The sequence below is a fragment of the Syngnathus typhle genome, linkage group LG4 (genome assembly GCF_033458585.1).
Source record: "Syngnathus typhle isolate RoL2023-S1 ecotype Sweden linkage group LG4, RoL_Styp_1.0, whole genome shotgun sequence".
NCBI classification, from domain to species: Eukaryota; Metazoa; Chordata; class Actinopteri; order Syngnathiformes; family Syngnathidae; genus Syngnathus; species Syngnathus typhle.
Window position 1 is genome coordinate 13087059 of NC_083741.1, and position 27122 is coordinate 13114180.

General features: G+C 40.3%; 1 protein-coding gene across 4 annotated transcripts in view; it reads left to right on the top strand.

Moving 5' to 3' along the window:
* The window catches only part of sox6 (SRY-box transcription factor 6), a 123713-nt gene extending 99913 nt beyond the window's left edge, over nt 1–23800 (top strand). For all 4 annotated transcript variants that reach the window (XM_061276677.1, XM_061276679.1, XM_061276680.1 and 1 more), the window contains 4 exons: nt 7422–7527; nt 15419–15592; nt 16994–17210; nt 18376–23800. In XM_061276677.1, the coding sequence (XP_061132661.1) occupies nt 7422–7527; nt 15419–15592; nt 16994–17210; nt 18376–18682 (804 nt within the window). In that variant the 3' untranslated portion in view covers nt 18683–23800. The remainder of the gene's footprint in view (nt 1–7421; nt 7528–15418; nt 15593–16993; nt 17211–18375) is intronic.
* The last annotated feature ends 3322 nt before the right edge of the window (nt 23801–27122 follow it).

The window sequence follows — 27122 nt, forward strand, 5'->3', positions numbered from 1 at the left end:
AGGTTTTTGTTTCCACCTGTTCTTGTCAACCCATTCCCTTGTGTTAATCAGCTGACACCTTCCACTTGTTTCATGTCCTCATTTTTTCATCGGTTTGCTTGTACTTAGTTTTAGACATGAAACATGAATCAATCGCGTATTCGCAATTCACAGTTTCCCCCCCGATATTCTTAACAACAAAAGCACAGATCATGACAGAGAATTTACAAGAAGATTGAGGAACGGTAACATAAATGGAATTAAGGAGAGGTTAAGATCATCCAGTGCAGCCGTTAGAGTGGGATATTAAATATTGATTTATCCCACTGCAATGACCAAGCTGAGGGTTGGGCTAAGTGCTGCTTACAGATGGATCAATTCATCTTTTAATACAAAGTATGTCCGATCAGGACAATGCCTTCCTCCCTAACCTTTATCTCTACATCGCCTTCCTTCCTGGCCACCGACCTAGAAGAACGCTGTAGATCTGTAGACTGCCTTGATCCGAAGCCGTGTAAAATATTCATACTCGACGGGAGGCTTGTCTTTTTATTTGTCTGTCTTTACTATATCCCCTCAGTACAATGAAACCTTTTACAACCCCTCTGCAATTTATCTTTTTGAAATATTAATCCAAAGGTATTATTGTCTGCTGAGGGCAATTACTTTGTTCCATTATTTACTCCCTCACCCAGAGGAGGCTTTTACCTCAAACGCGCACCACTATGCCTACAGTCAAATACAGAGGATCTGAAGCCATTTGTAACCATTTGAATTGTTTCTCTCTATTATGCACTGCAGCTATAAACAGACATGCTGTTTTTGCACGTCATGGGTGAATGACAAAACAAGCATGTATGTTTTTACTCTCACAGTGACATATGGGCTCAGTTTTACCGTCGTACCGAGCGGAGACAACGGTTTGATTTTTCATGCGTTGCGTTTTGAAGCCCCAGTGTTTTTATCATTCAAGTTTGGCAGGCAAGACTCCAATTTTTGCTTTACAGCAACTTTAAACCATTTTAATATTACGCATCTGCATTACAAGTAGAATAGATGCTGAGTAATTTTCACAACAATGTGTTCCATACAACACGTACACAAACTAACAATATAAATGTTATCGTTTGTTAGCATTTGCCTTTGTGATGACCTAGGAGTTCTTGTGAGATAAAATGTATTCCTGTGCTGACATGTTCTTTGCCGGAATCAAAAGGTGAAAGGGCAGTATTAACCTATTGAAGTGGCCTTTTTGCCCTAGAGCACCTCCTCTCCTCAGTATTGATGACTACAATTGTGCATTTCCCCTATCTAAATCTCAGCCTGTAAATATTCAGATGGAGCTTACACTGCTCCTAACCTATTGCTCGTAATGGTTACACAGGTCCCGCCTGCCCCTATGTATGCGCGTGCACGTGTGCGCGTGATGCCAGGGTTCTATTGAGGCAAAGCCCTCACAAAGACTTTGAATATAATCTTGTCTGGTCGGCCGCCCTGGAAGCAATTTTCTGCTCCTTTTCGACCGCTGTCTTGGAAATTGCAAAGCAAAGCGTTTTAGCTGCAGTGTAAATCCTTGGCATACAAGGCTTTGCCCATCCAAATTAGATTACCCTCCCAGCTCCCAGACGACGACCACGGCCAGCGAGTACCATTGTGATAATTGCTTACATTAATGCTTTGTCCAATTGTTTCCCAAAAGAATGCAGAGAAAATGCGGGCTGGTGGGCATTTAGCTTCTTCTCATGTGGTACCAACAAATCATGAAGGTAAATCATATCCTAGGTCAGGTAATTTGGTGCTATCACCACCACAGTTTTTTCAATTGTTATTTTACATGGTGAATTTCTGGCCCCCTCTTTGACCAGGACAAAAAATGTTTAGTCGTGCTAACCACAAAGGACAAATAACTAAAAATGTCGCCACAAATTGTTGTCTATAGTCTGAGTTATTGTTGCACTTTGACCACTATGACTTAACTGTCTAATGATGATTTGTCCAGTCGGGAAAAGGCTTTTGGGTATTTGCAACAAAATGCAGTATTTGTTCATACAATACAATACGTCTTTATTTCTATCGTGCTTTCACAACAGCTGTTGCTGTAACAAAAATAAAACACATTTTCATCGTAATTGCAAGACATGATGGCATTGTTGAATATATTTACGCAGTATCAGTGAATATTCAAGTTTACTCATACTCAGTCTAAAAAAAAAAAGTAGTGCAAGTCACAATATAACGGCAACTAATTATATTATTACATTGACCAAAACAGTTTTCTGTATATTTAATATCCTGAGAAATATAGCATGTTGTAATTCACAATGCAATATCAACAATAGATAACATACACATATTTACATTTGCATTAAGGAACCTTAAGTGGCATTAGAAGAGTCAGCGTTTGACTTTTCCTTCCAATAAAAAATAGCAAAATAAGTCACTCTGAATAATGCTACTAAACTCTTTTATTAAAAAACAAACAATAAATGCCAACTTGGCAGCAAGCCCAGAAAAGGTTTAGCTCCCTTTCTCTTACACAATTTAGACCCCTTAATTTAATCAAAAGCCTCCCCCTTTCTGTTTCAAACAAATGAGGTGATGCCCTCGCACTGCAAATGGAAGAGGAATATTCTGCCATGTCTCCTCTATGAGATGTTGAAGACAACTCGCATGGAAACAGATGCCAAGTTTTTGCGGCTGCTACTGTTGATTCTGCTGCTGCCTGCATTAGCCCTAACAAAGGCAGAGCTGCGGGTTAAAAAAAAAAGAGAGCAACGGTCGGCATGAAAGCAACTGTGGGTTCACCGCATGGCTGGATATGCTTAATGTTGAAATGGCTCAAAACTCACAAAAACTACTGGAAGGCTGCAGGATTATAAATAACATGGCAACTGGTTACAATAAAAATACAAACCAGATGAGGGCCGAGCAGCCTTTGTCTCCATCGGGCTGTTGAGACGTTTGCTCTGAGACGTCTTTTGAGGGCCGCAGACCACACTGATGACTGAAACGTGATCCACCCAACTCCATATTGTGGTCACCAAGCCTTCAACTTGCCTCACACCAGGTGCGCAATATTACCGGAGCCACTTCAGCACATTATCAAACTTAAGTGGCTATTTAGAGTTATGCAGCTGTTAAAGGTCGCATTTATGGAAATGTGATACCAGATACAGACTGTCCGTTTCGGAAAATCGGGACATTTTCCCAAAATTCCCAATGGCCACCACGCCCCTGAGTAGGCTACATTTGTTAAATTTATTTCAGTTGTAGTTAACTTTTAAGTAAAAATACACTTGTATTTAACATTTTAAAAATGGTTGTTTTCACTTGACTTTTCTGTTTTTATTTTCAATTTATTTATGGACATTTTGTAAACATTTTAAAATAATCAGTTCGTTATTCATTCATTATCAAGAACGAGTAGCCAAAATTTGTATTCAAGTAAGAGTACTGTTACTCTGGAATAATAAGACTCAAGTAAGAATAAAATGTAATCCTCTCAATAATTCTAAAGAGTAAATAGGTATTCAGTAAAAACAAATACTCAAGTTCTGAGTAAATAGTAACTTCTGATGTTTTTTCATCAGAGTAAAAAAGTATATAAACAGTATGTATTTGTTTATGCAAATTGTACAACAGTTAATAACATATTTTTAATTTAAAAACAGCAATGAAAAACATCGATGGAACTGAAGGTCCGTCTGTTAAGCCAGTGTACTCTTTTAACAATATATCCCAAAAATTACTTTAGTAAATGTAAAAAAGTAAATGTACCATGTCACTACCCCGCCCTGCTCATTATTTAAATAACGTTTTTTTTTTTCCCCTCTATATTTAAGCACAGTGTTAACCTTCAAACTGTGCAGTGTTACTATGGTTTGCAATATTATAGATACATTTTTAAGAATAAAAGCCTAGTTCTTCTATGAACATGTGAGCCTACAAAACTACTATATTTTATTGCCGGTCGTTATTGAGAGCTAAGTATTTAGAGGTGGTACTTGGTGTAAAAACTTTGAGAATCCAGTCCAGCAATACCGTATGTATTATGAACGAAAACCTTGGTGATCTGCCTCACTCGTGTTTGCCTTTCATCTGTATTTGAACGCTCTCAAGCCATATGGCTTTGCCTATAGCCTGGAGCTATTTACAAAGGGGCTGAAGGAGTGTCAGTATTGGCAGTGCGCTGCGTAAATATAGGGCAGGAGTACGCACAATGCACAGGGCCGTCCGCCACCCGCCTTTGCCCAGAATACACCCTGTGGGCAGAGCAGCACATGTTCTGTGGTCTGCCAGATTAAAGCTCTCTTTACAGCACTGACAAGGGTTCCTTTTTGGCTTCCTTGTGCTCCGACAACTTCTATTCCTCCTCATCTCTCTTCCTCTGTGACGCACGTCTTCTCTCGGCGGCCTGGTCTGCAACCAACAAATATTTTAAAAACAAGCAGATGATAATGTGTTATTGTGCAGCACGGGGCTCATCGCTGTAAACGGAGTTGCGCCGGCCGGGGTGGAGCGCGACATGCTGAAGTCATTTAAGGGAGAAACTGGTGGCCTGCCAGCGGTCGTGGTCAATGTGAGAGACCAATGAAAGTGTTCACTTTTAGCTTTTGTTTCCCTTCTTTTTAACTTTACCTCCTCTCATCATTTATTCTTCCAGTTTAGTTGATCAACCTTGTTGTTGTTGTTCTTTTTAACTGCCGCTCCCTTTCCAAGATGTCTTTTATGTATATCAGCAATCTTCTTCTTCTCCCCTCTCCCTGGTAAGACAGACTGCTTCCCTTAAAACTGCGTGTCCTTTGCTACTTCTCTGTATCAGAGTGATCAGTAAAAATTTAATGACACTATAAAATAATAAAAGTGCCATTAATTTATCACGGCACTTGATGCGTGGGCAATAAAGAAGCATTAGTTCAGTGAATATTTTCAAGGTTTAAAACAAAACCCTGATGCTGTGCAGACATAAATTAACACACGTATAACCAATAAGTATATTACGCACAGTATATTAAATTTTATGGAAATTTGTGTTTCCATATTGCACTGGCAGCATGATGGTAATTAGAATATCAAGCACAGGAAGGGTAGGAAAGTTACTCTGGCTAGACCTTCACATGAAGTATAAAAATGTTGCCTCCCATAAAGCATTATTTCTGTCAGCTGCATGGGACAAAACAACGTTGATATACAATTGGATCATGACACTCAACTGGTTATTAATATCCCTGCTAAGTGAGCATGTTGTTAATAACCTTGCCAAATTTGAATGATTAAAAAAAGTATAAAGTCCCAGTCCACACTTAGCACTTCCACCTTTCTTGCATGTTCACTCTTGGCCAACAATGAGCCAGGCGCTATAAGACTCTGCAAACTATCTGAAGGAAAGATGCATTTTCAAGGTGTGCCAAGTGCATGATGTGGCATCATTTTAGACCCTCCCCCCCCACACACACACAAAAAAAAAAGTCAACTGAAATGCTGAAAAACAATCAACACATCCTCTCTAAAATTAAGTACTCCATAGCTTACTGTCTTGGAGGTTTTTAGCAATCTTCTTCAAACATGTTTAATGTATTTTAAAACAAACCTCTGTGTTCGCTTTATAAGGTTTTTAATGAAACTTATTGATGGACGGTCCCTGTTCTCACTGAGCTTCTCGGTCCAACATGATACTTAATGATCATGAGTTTATAAAATGACTTGATTGATTGGAAGGGACCAAGCAAGCACCCGGGAGGAACGACATGACGACTTTATTACAGAGACACAGCACCCGTGAACGCCGACTGTCCACGTCGCATTTGAAGCAGCCCATTGCCCGCCCAGCTAATCAAACATCACTCACTTTGTCAGCAGGCGGCTGGCTTCTTTCATTAAGAGTAATAATACAGTCGGCTGCTGCATAGATTTCTGCATGCATGTGCTGCTGTAAACGGGGCAACACAATCTTTTCATTACAAAGTCTTCATATGTCATCATTTAAAAACACTTTTGTAAGCAGAGATACAAGTGCACAATCACTTAGGTTGCCACAAATGTTGGTAAAAAGCGATAAAAAGACAAATCATGAATTTTAAACTCTACTAGAGTGGTAACTTGACAAACAAATGTAATTTGTTTTGTGACACAACGCACTCATGTCAATCATCTTTCCTCGTTGAAATGAGTAGTAATCCCCTTAATCCATTCCACCCTCCCTTAATTAAATGGGCTGATATTAGCTTTTACACTTCAAATTTTTGACACAAGATAAAGATATTCAAACATTCACCAACCCCCAAAACTCAGCATAAAACGAGTCTGATTTTTGGCAGTTTTCTCTCAGTTTAATAAATGCAATCAGACAAAGTACTGTAAAACAGTCAAATGTTTTGACTGTAATTCATATCATTATAAGCGTTAGGTATTTTATTACAAATGTTCTAATTACCACCTTTTGTGTTCAAATATTGTTGCTTAAACTCCACAGTTGTCTTTGTTTTATGTTTACCCTGGAAATTAATTTCAACTGGGAGTGGCAGTATAAAGTTTGAGGTTTCTTTTTTGAAGCATTTTTCACTATCTGCAAATTTGTAGCTTCACTGCCACAATACATGCACGACTGTACAAGCAAACAGATGTTACAAAGAAGGGGCTTAAAGATTCATGTGAGTGTTTTGTGTGCATGCAGCAGGGGAACTGTTAACATTGTGATGGGACTCTACCTGAGTATCGCTTTAAACAAGTGGCAGAGGTCATCGTGACACCACGTCGTTGGCAGAGAAAATAAAACAAGTCTGTTATTTGGACCGGTGGCGACATGCTGACATCTTGGTGTGATCCGAGCTTAAGATGAATAGAAGGGAAGAAGGGGGAATTCTTTGTATCACGCAGAGTCAAAATGTCCATCTTCGAGTTGAGTCTTTGGAGAGCGAGACGGTCTCTCGCTAAAACCCTGTCTATTCACTGAGGAAGTAGGTCATTCAACAATGGAGCCGGCGGCAGTCGGCACTCTCCCCCTTGCATAATACATTAAGTGTAATGTGCATCAACTATTCAAAGGCTGTTATTTTATTCTGTAAATGCACATGGACATGACATTTAATATTGTCACGGCGCGTTGAATGACAGGATTTCATTGTGCGTCAAGTACAACACCGTGCCAAGTTTAATCGGAGCTCAAGAGGCGACATGGCAAACGGGAAAATGCTGAATAAATGATGGAGCTCTGGGCGCTGTCAACCAGGAGATAGCTCGTAAGAAGACGATGGCAGAAGAAAATCTCAGCAACGCAAAGAGAGCCATGAGCCCGTTGTGTGCTCAGGATCACAATAGATCTATTTGCAACAATAAATCTATTTCCAACAAGCTCTGGTCCCTACTGTCCCCCTGCCCTCCTACACACCACAAGCTACCTTCTGTAGTATGTTGAGTGGTTCCTAAATATATTCTATTTGCAGGAAAGGACACATTTTGACGGACTCGGGCACCACCTCGGCAAGCTGGGTGAGGACGGGAAGATTGGCCACAGAGTTATTGATCTCACCAGGCCTGAGGATCTTGATGGTAAGGGCAAATTTATATTTTACGCATATCGTTCACACGTGCGTGCTTCTATCCAAATACAGTGCAACTGTGATTTACGAGTGTACTTGGTTCCGTGACAAAGCTCAGTTTACTCAATTGGTTTTCTCCAAGCAATTATCATCAGACCAATAATAAACATTTTTGAAAAAAAGGATTGGACATACAAGGTTTAACAATGACAATATGCTAGTGCTCAGACTTGATAAAACCCATTCAAACGTGTCAAGTATGAACATATCCTTAGTGCGCCACCACTTGGCCATGTGACTGATGCTGGATTGGTGTCCAAAGGAGCGTATGGTAGACATGTGGGGGCTGGGATGAATGCTACTCCAAAGGAGTGCAGCTTTTCACAGGTAGGTGAGTTGGAGGACAAGGGCACCTTAGGACAAAGCTGGCTTTTCTCCAAGCTTGGAGTTCTGCTGCTGTTGCGCTTGTTTTGAGGTCTCGGGCACAGGAGAGTAAATTTTGCTTGCACCATAGTGACAAAGCGTCACCTCTCTTTGTGGCCCTGACTTCTTCACAGGCGTGAGCAGTACGCACACAGCACCAGTGTTTGTTCGGCATAAATATTTCGGCTGTTTCCATGGTACTTGAGAGTTCGAGCAAAGAAGAAAATGGTTGTGACTCATCTTTGATACCTCGGAGTACCTCAATGAAGGAGGATAAATATTTCTCGGGATATTGTAACCCAACATCTTGCCATGGCATCACACACTCTCAATACCTAATTACATCTGCTGCTCCACCAAGGCAAGTGTCCTACCAACCTTGGAATCTTTTTTTGCATGCACACCTTTGCCCCATTTTATATTTCTACGCAAGTCTGGAGTAACATTATCCAGAAAAATAATAAAATCTTTGAGATAGAGATTTTGTTTGGGCTTTTTTTCGCAATTGAATTATTCAACTTATTTGAATGATGGTAGCATTCCTAAATGTATTTATCTTTCTCATGCGAGACTCAGAGGAAAGTCATCTTCCACAGATATGTTCTTAGTGCTTATTGTCACAGTGGGAGTCTTCCCTCTGGAGCAATGCTGGAGTCAGGCAGGGCTGAAAAGGAGCACACACCAGGGCAGTTGTGCCCTTTTAATTCCTTTACGAGGCCAAGGGAAAGGCTCATGCCAGACGCCTCCCATCAGCGTTCCCACTGGGCTATGGATTATAGGAGCAGGCCAGGGTCAAAGGAGAGGAGAGGGCCTGTTCCCAGAGGGAGAAGGCTGGGAGCCAGCCTGGTGGACATGACTCAAAATACACCATCAACATTGTGACTACATTAGAGCAAAGCACACATTGTTGATTGATGGGGATCAGGATTTTATGATGTGAACCACAAAGTGTTAACTCTACTCACAACAACATTTTTACTCCTAAAACCCTTGTAAAAATCTTGCTCGCCGAAGAACCGGTCGTTCCCTGGCATGATATTCTTGATATCCACAAGCATCTAGCTAAATGCAGTCGCGTGTGCTCTTTAATTATTGACAAAGCTATGATTAAGTTATTTTCTGGTCAAAAGTCATCCAGATGTGAGGCGAATGAAGGGTGACAGTTTTTAGCCGTTGTTTCTACAGGACAAGTACAGAAGAGTGGATTTATCGAGAGCACACTTGTTCCTCAGTAGTAGACTTTCACGAGGAGGAAAATTACCCGGTCTACCTCCCAGTCATTGCAAATGGTGTGAAAGCCCCTTAGTGTGATGCGGGTCTCCCTCCAGAAGCGAGCGGCCGCACTGAGCGGGCTCTGTGTGCCAGCGCGACTCTGTCATCACAACGGCTCACAGAAGGCTTTAAGTTGCTTAAGCTAATATTTGCAAAGCGCGAAGCAGCAGCACAGACTGGAAAGTAGCGGCCGAGCTATGGAAAAGGGATAGGATTTCCTCCATTTCACAAAGCCACGAGCCATACGCGTCATCTCACCACTTTTATTTGCTCTGATAAAAACATTAGCACTCAGACCTTTTGTGGCATTGATGACTTGCTGAATTTGTGTGCGTGTGCCATCGCTGAAGCCGCGTAGAGAACCGTGATTTTGTTCAAAGCTATAAACCGAATGAACGTAAAAGTCTAGTGTCCTTGTGGACTAGGAAGAAAAAAGACAAGATTGCATGATTGTTGCAGATGATTAGTGTTGTCTATCAGTACAGCGGAAGCTTGGAGCGTTTCCAAATGTAATTGTTTGAAGAGCATTCGTTGTTGTTGTTGTTTTGACTTGGTGGGGCTGTGGGATTAGAGCTTGGGTTTTTATTGCACGGGAAGGCTTAGGCATGGGTATACTAATCATTTATCACAGCAGAAATAGTCCAGTTGGTCCATAGAAGCTAATGGGTGAAATTGATTGATGATCGATTGTGCCTGAAAGCAATTGAGGCATAACATACCTGCATAAATAAATTAGGGCCTGACCGAAATTGGCTTTTTTAGGCAGATGCCAATCCTAATATTAGGCAGAATATAACTGTCATGGTTAATGATCCTATTAATCTAAAATTTTATTCTCCTATTTTTGCTGATTTTAAAAGAGCTAATATTGCTAAATTGATATGTATACTAATAATTCACCCCAAAAACAAAACTACTGAATTTAACTGCTTAACAAATAATCCTCATGATTTTAAATCATTCAGTGACCTTCGAATTTATTTGACTTATTTGTCACTTCTCTCATTACAATGAATTTAAAGACCATAATACATACTTGCACCCAAACATCACAGTTTGTTTAAAAAAATAAATAAAAAACGTATTGTAAAATGCAATTCTAAAAAAGTGTAATCAAGCCAAAAGTCTTACAGACACAAAAGCAAAACCACATTATTGCAACACACAGCAAAAGGTTTGACCTAGCGACTGCTCGTAAAAAAGAAGAAAAATCAAGTCACCTGAAATCAAAGCAATACTGTTGTTAATCAATTCATTTCGTCAAATGTCAATAACTGAATAATTGTGTCCGTGTCAGTCAGCATGTTTTAGTGCAAAGCTAGATGTTGTGAAAGATAAGACTTGAACACAATAGACAGAACAAAAGCACCAACGACATGTTGACGCATGTTGGTTATGTGTTTGCACGTCTCAGTGAGGTTGCACAGACACACACACACGCACACACGCACACACACACACACACACACACACATTTTTAATGAAGAAGAAAAAAAGCAGGGATTGACATGTTAAATGGGGTTTAGCTCTCTCGTAATTTGTGTCACTTTAATTAGCATGCTTTGAGATCTGGCTCCAGCAGCCCGCACCCCGAATGTCATGTCCTGTTTGCCCATACACATTAATCCAACATGATCCCGCTCCGAGGGAGAGGCTTCATTGTCGCCGCTAAACGCCTGCAGTCAGAGGTGTTACCAGCGATCCCAACAGATTTGGCCGATTGCGCCTTCATTCTTCCAAGCCAATTCTATTAGCCAGGCCTGCGCACATGTATTATGTTAGTCGAGCTACAACACCAAACGTTGCCGTAACATGTTAACGTGCTGTCAACTGCTGCATCTTTCCACGCCATGTGAATTTTTAAAGTTGGCATATGACTTGTCCATGTACAGCAAATAAAAGAGCAGGCGCTGCCTTTTTCCACACACGGATCGTGTGAGCCCAAAGGCAGCCCGAGGAGCAGACGTGCAAAAAGGTGGGGACGACCGGAGCAATGCTACCCTCTGGCTGGGTGCGTGGTCAAGTCTGAGCCTGCAGACCACGGGCTCTATTTCTTTCACTTTTTGCCTCTCAACATTTTTATGCCCCTCCTCCACCCCCTCGTAAACATGGAGCCATTTTCTCTCACTGTAATTCATCCTGTTCATCTGCAAGGTTTACAGGAGAGACAAATTAAAAAGGGACTGTAATATCCCTCTGTCACATGTGAGCCACAGGCCTCATGAATCACAATAAATTCTATTAGGCGGCACTCCCTCTTTGTTATCCTCCCCCACAACACCACCAAAGTATCAGCCAACCTCTGTCGCTGTTAAACATTTGTGTTTATTTACACAATCACACGTCCACCTAACTGATTCCCAAATGTAGCGCCACTCCAAGGCAAACGGTGCTTTAACGCTAATCGGCAAAATGTCAGAGCTGTGTCGTGACCTTCAAGTGGAAAGATCGAAACGATATTGCAGCAATTTGCTTGTTGGGGATTGAAGGGATTTAATGAGACAGGACGCTAATGTGCAGGTTGTGTCTCAAACAGTCATATATTATCTGACAATGCAATGCACACTCTCATGTTTGATTGGCTCTTCTGTCAACTGCTGCTGTTGTTGTAAGTCATATTCTTGTCGAATTTATAGGCAAGAAGGTTCTCTAAAAAAGGTTATAGTGTGTAAAAGATCCCAATTAAAGGGTACACATTTCTCCAACCTCATTATTTCACATTTTTATTTTTATTATTTCATTCTTAGACATTATATACAGTTGCTACTTTTGTTTGAAATTTTATGAGTCACATTAATAGTGGAAAAATGATTGATCTCGGTCTCACTTTTTTCACAAAAATGTCATTTGAGCATGGGTGCATAGACTTCTTATACCGACGGTATATTGTGAATAGGGTGTCATTTTGAACACAGCATGATTCAATCAATTGATAAGTAAGTCAACTGTGCTGGAGCCTGTCCCAGACGACATCGGCCAAAAGCCAAACTACACCCTGAACTGGTCGGCAGCACATGTAAAGACGAACAACCAGCCACACCCACATGCACACCGTCACTGAGCGGGAATCGATCCCACGCTGCCCGCACACAAGTCAGGCGAGTGCCCCCTAAGCAATTGACTTTATTTGAATGTGAAACCCCATTGTATTTGCATAACAGTGACGAGTATCTGTGTGAAAGGCTGAGGGAAAAAAGATGAAGCAAAACACTCAACCTGGCTTCCCTCTAGTGGAGCAAGTCACCTGGCTGGTTTGCCGGTTAACTACAGACGTGGCACAAGCTGATGGAAGGCAGTTGTTTTGTCCCTCCCCATAAGCGGCTCACCTCTGCCCATATGCATGCACACCAGTATATAAATTGCTGAATCAGTGTCAGTGATAGAGTAATGGGCCGGGAGGCATCGTAAATTACGGCGAGCGCTCCCTGGGTGCAGACACTGGCTGTCTTGTCTGAGTGAGCGCTGCGCTCCTGAGCTAATGAATACCTTCATCTGGCCCCGGCAGTCAGCAGATTGCCCCACGTTGATGGATACTGTCAGCCCTCCGCCACTCCACATTTCATTGCACAATAAACATGCTTGTCAAAAGCAAACAAAGTGAAATCAATTCATCCTGTACAGTGAGTGCATGCTAAATGAAATTAACCAACTGTGGGCTCGGGTGACAGCGGCACTAGTGTATCATTCCCGCCAAGAGCGTTTGTGAGGCCCAAGGCGGATGAAACATGACACTTAGATTTGGTGCTTTGCTATTTTTGTATGTGCCGCAGTGCGTGTAAGAGTGTGTCTCTGAGTGCACCGATACAATACACCAAGAAGCATCAGCACCAAAAAATAAAAAATGTAAAACAAAATACCTCTAGGTCTGAAAATATCCAGTCCAATTAATAGTGAACTAATACAGTAACTGAACACTGGATCACTTCCGTTTGATTGTTTTAACTTTCTCATTTTTGTATTTATTCAAAATCTGATACTACACTTATTAAATTACTCAAAACGTTTACTGGCCCATCCCTCAGGCAACTTTTCTTGTACTGAAACTCCTCATTTGAAGTACGTTTTTGTCATGAAATTATCAAATAGATAAAATACAATATAGCTACAAAGCATAGTATCGTATTGACACTACGCACAATACAATGATTCAGTATGAAAAGGTATTATTAAAAGAATAAAATAACACCCTTAAAATATTTAGGTTGCAGGCCAGTGCTGAGAAGTTGTATTTCAAATATCAACAAATATACAACAAATAAATATACGTTTGATCTTCCCATGACCTGTGGAGGATCTCAATGATCTCAGCAAAATGAGTGTAATTTTTTGAAATAATATAAACAGAAGAATCATTGAGATGAAGATTAAAAATAAAAAACAATTTCATAAAGAATTTAAAATATTAGATTTTAAAATCCACCCAGGCAAGACAAGCAACAAAGGCTATTTTTCAAGTGTTAGAAATAGTTTAAATTATTGTAATAAATGTAATAAGATTTCGATCAAATATATCATTAAAAAATAAATAATTAAAATACATAATGACACCTTGCTCAAATTAAAAAGATCCAATTTTGGACAGTGTATCTTTCAGTGGCATGTAGTACTTCTAGCAACCGGATTATGACTCTACACTTAAGTGTAATCTGCTGTGTAACAATAGGAGCGTTTTGTTCTTTCTGCCTGAAGCCTTTGGAGATATGTGGCGCTTGACTGTTAAAGTGTAAGCATGGTGGAAATGGAAGCAGGCCACAAAAACAACAGGAACATTCTCACATAAACTCTTGTCACATTTAAGACCGACCAACAAGGTGGTCAGAGTTGAACTCGCACAGCGTGCCGTCTTGAGTAATCAATGAAGTGGCAGAGTGAACCATGTCTCTGCGCAGCCCCCATTACTCATTAAGAATGTGATTTTGTTTATCATTTGAAATCATAATAGAAATCAAAGGCCAGGTAATGTGTGCCAGGCTGCTGGTGCAATGGTCTAATGAGAAGGCTTCACATGTGGATGATGAAATATGCATGAGTCATCCCAAGCTTTCTTTTGCAGACTTGAGATCATTAAAGATGCATCGTAGCATATGGAAGGCTTTTTTTGTCTTATTTTTTCCAGCCTTGTTTATCAACATGTTTTTGTTTGTTGAAATATTCATCGTGCTTTTATTTAATTCTTTCACATCTTACTTATAAAAGGAAGCAAATGTGCATGCAAACAGAAATCATTATCAGTTTGATGTACAGTTTAATACGGAAAGAAACTCTGCTCTGCTGAGAGTGAATGCCCTGATTGAGAAAGCAATCATCTCATCACCCATGTGTGAAGAACACTTTCTTTTCCAAAAGTCCCAACTTTTCTTCTTTGCTCTCCTTTTCCCAAGCTGCCTCGAGCCCGCTGTTGCGTATTTGTTTTGGCGCGCATGCACATTTTATGGATGCCAAGCTGAAATGTAAGCAACTGATGAGAGACGTGTGAGCGCCCGCGCACAAAACATGCAAATATCACCTGCAATTATTAGAATAAGTCATGTCCAGCTGCCAGTTTGTGATTCTGGTTACTTTGTATTTCAACACAAACTTTCCAGACTATAGTAAATCATGTATTGCCAGCATTTAAAGGAGGAGTTTGCTTAAAATATTTGTTAAAACACCCACCATAATGACATAATAATAATAATAATAATAATAATAATAATAATAATAATAATAATAATAATAATAATAATAATAATAATAATAATAATAATAATAATAATAATAATAATAATAATAATACAAAGTCATATCTGTGTAAATTACAAAATATTCTGTCATCAGTATTTAGTAACAATTCCAAAAAGGGTTGTTTCATATTATTTATTTAGTTTAGGCTTCTTTTAGCAGTTTTTTTTTTTTTTACTGTAATAGCGCCCGAAAGTCTGTCCAATCTCAAAGTCTGAAAACACAGAAGGCCCTCTGCAAGGCAAAAGAAGGCCTCTCTATTGGGAGGTGTTTATAAAAAATATGTGGGCCTTGGGTTGAGTTGCTGAATACACACAGTCAGTGTTCACGGTGGGTAAGTTAATCACAGTAACTGAAGGCGAGTTTGAAGACGGCTCGTCACCAAATCAATGTCTCGCCTCACTCGCTCTTGCTTCTGTTATGACCACTCTACGTTACCATCAAGTCAATGGCACTGTTAATACTATATTGTCTTTGACCAACAGGAGGTACTGGATCAGCGGAAGCAAGAGTCTTCAGGGAGTCCAGAGGGAGGAACAGCAACGAGCCACACATTAAGAGGCCGATGAATGCGTTTATGGTGTGGGCCAAAGATGAGCGGCGCAAGATCCTCCAGGCTTTTCCGGACATGCATAACTCCAATATAAGCAAGATTCTGGGTAGGTCCTCACAAGTTACTGCACCCAAGACCACAACATACCAAGGAAGCCATGCTGCTGTTATGTTACGAGAAATGCTAAGTCCAAACACCTTCCACAGCATTTCAAATTGAGTAGCATAAGTGTTTTTTAAAACAAATGACAAAGACTTTTTATGTGTTTTGCCCCTTTAGTAGTGTAGTCCACGCATCATAGTTTTGAAAAGTGCTATCTTGGACGCAGCTCAAGTATCCTCTGTACACTGGCTTGTTGTTCCTTACTGTCTGAGTCCAGAGAATGTCTCTTGTCTCGCTCAAGTGTTAAAACCACTCAGACAGTGTGGAATGGAAAACACTTTTTGCGCTTTCAACATACAAATAAAGGTGGTTGGAATACAGTACGCTGTGACTTCAGAGATGAAACAATACATTCCAATGATCAACCTGAAATTTAGGAACGTGCTGCCATGACGTAAACACTCAGGGGTCAAAGTGTGGCAAAAAAGTTTTAGAAGAACATTTTTAATTGTAACCAAAATTAAACAAAAAGCTAATGTTAAGATGTAAAAACCAAAACACTCAGATTCAACTTTTGAGACACCTGTTGCACAGTGAGCAGGGTTTGGCAACAACTTTTCCTGAGTGGCTGACCGGTGGCTGCTGGTTTCCTGCCTAATCGCCAGTGAACAGCAACACGTTGCAGATGTAACAGCTGATGAAAAATGCATGTTCATTTAAATAATAAAACGTGAAACGCTCAGGTTCACTCAGTGAATGAGGCACTTGGTCATTGTAATCCATTATCTCACTCATTTACTGCCTTCATGGCGTTCCGCAAATTCAGTGATAATCGGGCCAAGTTTTGGTAGTTCAATAAAAAAACAAAAATAATACATTTCAGTGTACATGGAGTCTCAAAACCCGATACAGGGCCTTAATTAATCCATTGTAGCTTTCCAGTAGATGCATGGTGCTCAATTGCTTGGTGTGCTGCAAAGAGCCACCAAATGTAATTTTCCACTTGAGTCATTGCGTGGATGGCATAAAACAAATTGGAATGCAAAGGTGAGTCCTTTTCCAAATGAGCCTCAGTGTAATGTAATAGTAAACACCAAAGTACTTCAGTGACTTGACGACAGCCGATGAAGCTGGACTCATATTTACGGGACTTAGTACTTTGAATGGGAATCGGCTTACTTTATACTGAGGATGTCAAATTCAATCACAACAGCGGCTAAAACCTCAAGCACACTTTAGGTGGTGGGCAAACAAGATAAACATTTACTGACCAGACAAACTAAACATACGTATTTGAAAATCAACGTGAATCGAGACAGGCAGAGTACATTATTATTTTAGGTTTAATAATTTTAAACTTAAAATAATTTTTGTTGCATCAATCACGTCCTTTTTTCCTATGCAGGATCCCGGTGGAAGTCCATGTCCAACCAGGACAAGCAGCCGTACTATGAAGAGCAGGCCCGCCTGAGTAAGCTCCACTTAGAGAAGTACCCCAACTACAAGTATAAGCCCCGGCCTAAGAGGACTTGCATAATCGACGGCAAGAAGCTGCGCATCGGAGAATACAAGCAGATGATGCGCTCACGGCGACAAGAGATGAGGCAGTTCTTCACGGTGGGGTAAGGCTCACACAATCATACAGTATATTCAGAACAGTATACGTATACGTATATTGCTATATGGGTCTTTCGCGAGTTGGAGCACAATTTGTTGTTGAACTGTTTTTGAAAGAAATGTTGTTGGTTTTTTTATTATGTTTCGGGGGCATGTTTTTGAGAAAACCAGGTAAAATACCACTACAGTATTTCTTTTACCAACTTACCGAACCATACAATAGATAGTCAGGCACCTAAAAAAAACACAAAGCCTTCACAAGTAAATGGATTTATATTTGGTTTGAATAATGAGTCAAGTATTACTTCAATTATTTTGAGCTAAGCCATAAAGAAATGAGCCTGATACAAATTTTGTCTAGTCATGTAAAGTTTTTTTTCTCTTGCTGTACGGGAAAAAAATGTTTTAGTAAGTGGCTTCCGTGTATGTTGAGAAACACAACTTCAGAGCACAAATCCTGTTGTTAAAATATACCTGATGAAAGAAAAAGTGTTTTTTTCACGGTGGAAATGTCTTCCATTTCTGGAATAACTCATATAACATAAGTGCCATTCATGATGTAACATTATTTCCCACAAGTACTTGTTGACTTAACCTTACCGCATGTGTGTTTTAATCAATATCAGTGGTTTAATCATTTTCAACAATAGCACCCTGCAAATGGGGAGCAAAGTACAGCGCTTAATACAAGATTGAAACTTTAAGTATAGACTTACAGAAGACAGCAGGCAGGTAGCACTTGAGTGTACTGTTTGTGTGGTGTCCACCGACACTCTTCTCCAGGTATTCCCATGTCAGTCACACTCTTAAGCAACCTGGCCATCAGTCATCTGGTGCAATCGGAGAAGAGTCAATATGGCCATGGGGTACCTTTGAGACTTCTCAATTTCCCCAAAATAAAGTTGTAATTTACTATTAAAGATGAGTGACAAGCAGACAATGTGTTTGTACGCAAAGACATTAGACATTGCTACATATTCATGTTGACTGCATTAGGCACTTCATAGTATAGTGACCCAGACCAAAAGAGAGCTGAGTGTTGGCTTTAGGTTTCTAACAATTCAAGCAACGAAAATTGAACCTGGAAAGAACTCAGTTGCCCAGAGAATTTACACAGAGCTACATTGAATCCAAACAAATCAAAATATAATGTCCCTCTTCAACATTCAGGCAACCACCACAGATTCCCATCACTACAAGCGCCAGTATGGTCTACCCCGGGGCGATCGCCATGGCAACGACGACGCCCTCACCCCAAATGACATCAGAGTGCTCAAGCGCATCGGCAAGTCCTGAGCCAACCATCCCCGTCATTCAGAGCACCTTCAACATGAAGCTGGAGGCCAACAACATAGCCAACAACAGCGAGACCGTCAACGGCGAGGACGACATGGACATGTATGAAGACTTCGAGGATGAGCCCAAATCAGACTATAGTAGTGAAAATGACACACAAGAGCCGGTCAGCGCCAACTAATGGATGCCTAGCCACAAGGGTTAAGACGGCACCACCAAGGTTTCAAAGTGCTCACAAGGAAGACGAAAACATGATGCGAGCCAGCATGCACATGTGGCTTCGGTAATCCCCCCAAAAAGCTATTTGGTCTTAAGCATTTCTTCGTGTGTATGTGTGCGTGTGTGTGTGTGTAGCTATACTTTTTTTCTCATGTCATTGTGATCATGGACATCTAAAACAAAATGGCTGTGACCTAGAACAGAACTTGAAATCAAACATTTGCTCATTCTTACGGTTATTGACCTTGTTTCTGAACCATTTCGGGACATATCATATGTGTCTCACTCAGGTATTGTGTGCCAGCCAACAGCTTGTGAATGTGTCTGATCATTGTGGCGACATCACCAGTACAAAAGGTCACAAGATTCCAAAATGCTTCAGTAACGGTACAATGTATGCTATTAAACTCCCGAGGTCGTGCATCAGTGCCACATAAGTAATTTATAAAGTTAAATCAGTGACAATTAATCCAGATTCATTATCTATACAAATACAAGTCAGCAAGTTGAGAACAGTTTCCTGTAATCATGACCCAAACCCTCGTCCAACAAACTCACAACAAAGCAGTACCGCATCTCCGTTCACTTTTTCCCAGTTTTACTAGCCATTCCCAGTCAGCAATATGATAATCTGAGTGATTGTAATCAGGCCAGAATGCTCCAGGGCCAACAGGGCGCCAATCCGTCAGATTGGAAGAGCAGCAAAAGGCAGCTTTGGAGGCATTACAATCTCAAATTGTGTAGCGACACAACATTCTCTTAAACGCTTTAGCCCCGTTTGGAGGGCAAGTTTAAAGTCTTAGCTCCTAAACTTTTTTTTAATTCTTTTTCGACATTGTAAATCTTAAAACGGACACTAAGAAGTCTTAAAGCGAAGCACAGTCATTGGGTCGACGCAGTGACTTGATTACTGGCGCAGTCTTAAGACGTGAGGACATTTGTATAATAGACAACTTAAAACATTGGTCAAGTGCACTTATATCATTGTGTCCCCTTTTAAACCACATCTCAACAAGGGCCTTGTTTTGTCTATGCTCAGGGTGTCCGAACTTTTTCTTGAAAGGGATGTCTACAGGAAAAAAGGATGAAGGATGCATGACATTCTTTACCTTTAAACACCGTGTAAAGTGAATTCAGAAGTTTGCTTCCAACTATCTCACAAGTTAAGATAATTGCTGATGTAAGACTCCATTTTGGAGGTATAGCTTTACACCATTTCAGTTTTACTGTTTTTTGGAGACATGGTTAAAATGGTGCCAACTTGCCAAGTGACGAAGGAGTTACCTGTCTCCTACTAAAACAGATGCCTGATAAATTTGGATCTATTTTTCCAGGTGGTAGTATGACACACCTTTTAAATCCATTTAATACATTTGGTAAATCATTCAGTTTTGGCAGGCTTGTGAACAACTCTCAAACATAGACATTTATATTCACACAGGGCCTTCAAGAAAATAGTGCTAACAATTGCAACTGATGCTATTCAAAATATTATTTTATTGTAGTTTTTTGAAATGCTGTCTTTTGAAACGATTTACAAATCTATTTTCTTCCGCACTGTAGTGTAAAGCAGGCAAACGACACGGGCCAATCCTATTTTTGGTTTTTTTTCCTGAAAATGGCCCCTGAGCCATAGTTTGGACACCCTTGCTCTAACGGCTGACAAGTGACCTCCTTGGCTCAATAAAGCTTCTTGAGCAGTCAAAGCCTCCATTTTGAGACCTAGATCCTCTTTATAGGGCACAAGGTTTAAGTGCCCCCCCCCCCCCCCATGCCTTGACCCCTGCCCGGAGTAGCCCGAGTCCACAGGGGGCGCCATCTGGCTCTGAGAGAACACACAGGGCCAACAATAGAAGCGAAGGTGCGCGTCCCTCCATCAAAGTACTGGAAGTGAGGCCTCGGCAGGGCTCGCGCCACGGCCCGGTTGCCAGGCGCTGGCGAGCAGATGGAACAAGTACATCAAGCTGTGGGGGATTATTAAAATGACTGACGACTGGATATCATGTGAAATTCGGCATTATTAATGCATGACTTGGGTTATTCCCCCCGCTTGCCCTTGAATCTGTCCATTTCACATCCCACCGGCCCATCACTAGATCTCCACTACATTTCCTCCCAATTGTTAAACCTTTGTAACACTTCATCCTAATTTCGGACGCATCCGTCTTGTGTCTCATGAGTTATATTTTATTTATTGTCCTTATGTTCTAAACTTAAGCTACAACACACACAACATACAATAGAGTGGATCTCCTGACAACTTGTGTTACTCCTGTCTGCTGGTGGTTGGACGGATTTGTTTGTGATTGTAAATATCGTCAATATGACCATGCCTCACATATTCAATGGGGGCTACTTACAAAAGACGGAAACTTGACTCTGCTCATATGGCGAAAAGACAGAAAAAAAAACTCACTGGGGGATATAACAGTAAGACGAACTCATCAAGGAGAAGCTGTTTTAGAAGTGTTTGAAGCACTGGATATAAATTGTATTTTTGATCAATTCTGATTAATGTGAATCTGTTTGAGGATTAAAAAAAATACACACCATGAATTAACTAAAGTCCCCAGTCGGACTCATGTGGGTTTGCTCTCACAGTTGCCAGATTTTAGTTTTTTTCTGTTGTTGTCTTTTTAGTTTATTTATGCAAATGGTGAACACTTTGCTGAGGCTGCCTTTGAGAAAAATTTAAAATTTGACAGCAGGCTTCCTTTAGCCAGGAAACACCAGAGTGTTGTTTATGAATCTATTGTTGTATTTATTACAAGCTACCAGAATTGTCAGTAAAACATCAAAAGGACAATCAGAGAACCAGAATGAGAAAAAGAAATGCCTGATGAATTGGGAGTTTAAAAATTCACCATCTCATTTAAATTTTATTGTACATATCTAAGAAATCTATTTTTATTTCATTATTTAGTAAATAAGTTATGTATGTGGCTAATCTATTTGATTTTGTTTATTTTTTTCTGTGAGTCTACCTTTGAAAAAATGTCATTGTATTTTGAGAAGATGCTGAATTACACATCTGGCTGAGTTCTGATAATCATTTCTGGACTAATTCAAATCAATCAATCAAACAAATAATCAATCAATCAATCAAAACAAGCTACAATGGTGCCTTTAGATACGATTTTAATTCCTTCCATAATTCAAAACAGTCGTGTCTCAAATCATCCTTTGATACAGAAATGAATGGAAAGCCATTAATCTGTTACAAACTCTCCAGAAAAAAAAAAAAGAACAGTGTTGCAATGTGTTTTTCAAGAAGGAATATATTACTCTATTATAAGTTATAAAATGCAATGTAGTAAATACTTAAATAGAATGTTTGTGCATCATTATAATTTTAGTATGCACAATCTATATCGCGGTCATATAAATAGTTTTAACACCGTGATTTGTTAGCCCGTCAATGCCATTTTGTATCATGTGTTAGCATTAAGCTAGCGGAAGATAATGTTTGTTTGTTTGTTTGTTTTAAATAGTTACTGTATACTTCAACATTAAACATATTGAAGCCTCTTTTTTGAAGAATATTGCCTAAATATATCTGGTAAACAGTACCAAGCAGTACTCATAGCTGGAATGGTTGCTCACAAGTCAAAAAAAATGAATGAAAATTTGTATCTCAAGGCACCGATGCATCGCTCTTCTAGTAGAGTAAAAGTAGTGTATTCACTTCAACAAAAAGCACTTGATGTAAAAGAATCAGATCTTAATCGGGATACAACTAAACAGCACTAAATGGTGACAAATAGTCGTGCATTGACATCATCAAGTGTGATTATTTTCAACACACTTGCTGTTTTCTCTCATTTGAAAAGTGAGAATATGCATATATTTATTAGTGGCAAAATGCTGTTCTCTTCTTGCCAAGTGTTTTCTTCTCATACTTTTAATGAATATTTTTTTTATCCATCCATGTTTTCTCGTAATCCTCCATGTAAATGGATTGACTGAACAACTGAGGATAAAAAGCGCATATGCTGGTTCAAACCTTTTACTGTAGTTTTTTTTTCCTTCTTCTCTCGGAGCGAGGAATATGGTGGAAATATTGTGTGTTAATTTAATCAGCACAATTCACTGACATGCTGGACTGACTTACTAGCTGCTGTTCAGAAGGGCAACATAATGTTTGATGTTGTTCTATAGAGGTACTTTTTGCTTTGTAGTTGTCGCAAGCAACACTGTGTCAGGCTCTTCCTTTACCCGAGCCTTGATTTCTCTCTTTTTCTTTCTTTTTTTTTTATTAGCTGGCAGTCTGCGTAAATATATGAATATACGTTTCCCCCCCTGACAGGTACCTACAGTAGGGAAATGGAAAATATTGTTTGGGTGTTATCTGAGAGGAAAATAATTACATAGTGTCTGTTGCTGCTTTAAAAAATGTTTATGTCTGAATATGTAAATAGTTTATCATATCTTGTACAGTCCAATGTAAAGTTTTTAATTCAACTTAATAATGTTGCCATCTATGTGTTCACATTCTTTATACATGACAAAAGATTATTTGCTATGTGATATTGCTGAAAAGAACAAAAATGTTTGTTTTGTTTGTTTGTTTGTTTGGCTTCCTTGTGTCCACCAGCAGCTCTTTGGTTTCCATGTTCAGTATTGACGTGTGCTAAACTTAAGGTGAATCTTTTGGCAGTGTATGTGAGCGTGTGTGCTTGCGCGTGTGTATGTGTGTGTATGTGACGCGATCTCCCTGGCTTTGGTAGTATTACTATATAAAGTTCAAACAAACCGAGACGTCACTAAATAAACAATATATTTGGGTGCATTTAGGCATCATGAAAATGTGCACACTGTCTAAAAAAAATAAAGAACTAAATGATCCCGGCAAGAATCAGTTGAGGCATTTTATGGTGTATTAGCATTACTGTATGTGTCAATCCATTGTAACAATATGACAGGAGGCTGGCTAGCAGCCTGTTTACTACGCTCATTTACCTCAAGAAGTTCCTCCTTTTGTGTAAAAGAGAATAAAAGTGTGTTGCAGAGAGCTTCTCACATCACTCCATCTTTTGTACTGCTGTTGACACTTACACATTAAAGAGGCATTTTGTTTAAACACTGGACTACCTCACTGTCTCCTTTACTCATGGTATTTTCACTTGTCTGATTTTCAGTCATCCAAGTTATGGCTATTAAATTAAGGCGACTCGACAGTTCTTGTTCGCTGCAGAGGTTTCCCTTTTCATCCAAAAAGCTTCTTCTTCAACAAGGAATAAATCAGGTTTTAGACAGTGAATAAACTATTGAAAGTGATTGTGTTGGGGTTTTTCTTTTTTCAGTTCATATGACTTCACATTGCACATTGCCACCACGCCGTAAATCAAAACAAAGAAGAAAAGGACGTAACTTCCCGTTCACGAACGAGTCGTGGATTGCATTTCCCGTTCCCCAACTGTGAGTGAACGAGTCAGTGATTTGCATTTCCAGTTCATCGCGAGAACGGATCAGTGAGGGAACGAATCCTGACTTTCCCGTTCGCGAACGGGTTAATGGGTGAACTGCCTTCCCGTGCATCAACGGATCAGTCAGTGAATGTGTTGCGTCTCCTGGCATGAACTATGTAAGCCAGAATGTAGATTTACGATTTGCCAAGGAAAGAAAGAACAGTGCACTCACTGAAACAAATGGTTGTTTGTCTCTGTGTGCCCTGTGATCGGCTGGCAACCGGTTCAGGGTGTCCCCCGCCTATTGCTCGATGACGGCTGGGATAGGCTCCAGCACTCCCGCGACCCCCGTGGGGACTAAGCGGAAAATGGATGGATGGATGTATGCATATATATGCCTAAATATTGTCATCCAATATATCTACTGCAATTTCACATTAGATTGCTGGTTTGAAATTTACTTTTAATATTATTATTTTCAAATAAACATTTATGTTAAAACTTGTCTGGTGTTTTATTCCTTGTTTTTTTATTTGCCAATTAAAACATAAAAATCAGACATTTGGTTAACTGCTTTGTATGACAACATGTGTTGTTGTTTTTTAATTAAATGTTTTACCAGGTAAGTCAATCGAGAACACTTCCTCATTTACAATGGCGACCTGGAGGCAAGGTGTGTGAAGTGTCTTGCCCAAGGACACAACGACATGTGACAGAGCTGGAATCGCACCGCCAATCCTCCGGTTACCAAACGACCCACGCTACTGCCTGAGCCACAGCCGCCACACGTTTTATGTGGTTAAATAAGTTCGTGTCCCCCAAAATAACAAATGTCGGCAACGGATTTTTTGTCAACCTTTTATTCAAACACATTCGGTATAATAACACCATCAACCACAATCCAACAAATACAAAATTAAATATCAATGTCGGCACAACGTGTCGGCTGGTATAGCAGCAACGCTGTCTGTCACTCACTCGTGAATCTTTGCCAACAAACCTAAAAATGGGGGTGTACCTAATAGAGTGTCCAAATGACATCACAGATCAAACAGCCAATCAGAGAGTGGGGGTGAGGGCGGGTGTGGCACTTTTCACTTTCAGTTCAGCTTTGGCCATGATTTTTCCCTAATGAACTGGCTTGTTATTAGGTACATCTGAAAATGGCGGTGTACCTAATGGAGTGTCCGAGTGATGTCACAGATCAACCAGCCAATCAGAAAGTGGGTGTGAGGATTGGTGTGGCACTTTTCACTTAAACCAGGGGTGTCAACCTCCAGTCCTCGAGGGGCCGCGTTCCAATATGTTTTCCAAGTTACCCTCGTTAAACACACCTGCGTAAAAAGATTTAGCTTTTTTCACGTTCTGCAGGAGCTAAAACTTTTCACGCAGGTGCACTTAACGAGGGAATCTTGGAAAACATGTTGGAATGCGGCCCGAGGACTAGAGCTTGACAACTCTGACCTTTGACCATGATATTTCCCTAATAAAGTGGCCTGTTATTAGGTACACTTGAAAATGGCGGTGTACCTAATGGAGGATCCGAGCGACGTCACAGATCAAACAGCCAGTCGGAAAGTGGGGGTGAGGGCGGATGTGGCACTTCTAGCTTTCCATGAAGCTTTAAATGTGCTTTTAGAATTGGAACCTCGCTGCGTACGCATATGCAAACAAATGCAAGTATTTATGTGTAAATACATAAGGTGGCCCGCCCCTAACCCTAGCTTTAAACCCTAACTCTCTTCACCCTGCCCTTTACACGACTGGATTCCACTCCGACACCTAGGTACTGGGCGTGATCCATTGGTTTGCTCCGCCAACTTGGGGGCGAGCCACCTTATGTATTTACACATAAATAGTTGCATTTGTTTGCATATGCATACGCAGCGAGGTTCCAATTCTAAAAGCACATTTAGGTACATGCTCACACCTGGGATCGAACCAAGCTCTTTCCAAGCAAGAGCCCGTGTCACTAACAAGTGAGCTATTTCGACCTGGCAGTTCCTGCCCGTCTGCACTGTTTTGTACTAGTGATGTGCATTGCATTCCATTCAAAAGTAACCTGAATCTTTAGAATCGGTTCACTCCAAAGATTTGTTCAAAAGAATCGTTCATCGAATCGTTCGCTACACTTTATTTATTTATTCTTTTTTTAATTTTTTTTACCTCGTGTAGTGTACCTATTGAAGTGTCCATGAGGTGTACCTAATCACAGGCCACTTCATTAGGGAAAACCGATGGTCAAAGCTTCATGGAAAGTGAAAAGTGCCCCACCTGCCCTCACCCCCAATTTATGATTGACTGTTTGATCTGGATTACCCAAAGAGAATCCCTTCATGCAATAAAGTGAGCTGTTAGCTTGGAGAAAACGTGCATAAAAGAAGTGGTGTTTCAGTGAGTGCACTGTTCTTTCTTTCCTTGGCAAATCGTAAATCTACATTCTGGTTTACATAGTTCACGCCAGGAGACGCAACATGTTCACTGACTGATCCGTTGATCCACGGGAAGGCAGTTCACCCATTGACTCGTTCACGAACGGGAAAGTCAGGATTCGTTCCCTCACTGATCCGTTCTCGCGATGAACTGGAAATGCAAATCACTCACTCACTGACTCGTTCACTCACAGATTCGTTCAGTTGGTGAACGGGAATTGCAATTCACGACTCGTTTGTGAACGGGAAGTTATGTAATTTTCTACTTTGTTTTGATTCACGGCGAGGTGGCACCAGCTTCAATGCGCATTACCGGCACCCACTGGTTGAAGTCATATGAACTGAAAAAAGAACGAATCACTTTAGGAAGTTCACGCTCGTTCACTGGGAAAAGAAAATCGTTCTTTTGAACAAATCGTTCATCCACGAGCCAACACTAACAGCAACACACATAAACTGAGTATGTGCCGATGCCACAACATGAAATCTCAAGATTCTCTTTTACGATTAGCAAGTGGCTGACCAGGCCTTGCGCTAACTGACCTGTAGTTTGGCGATCCTG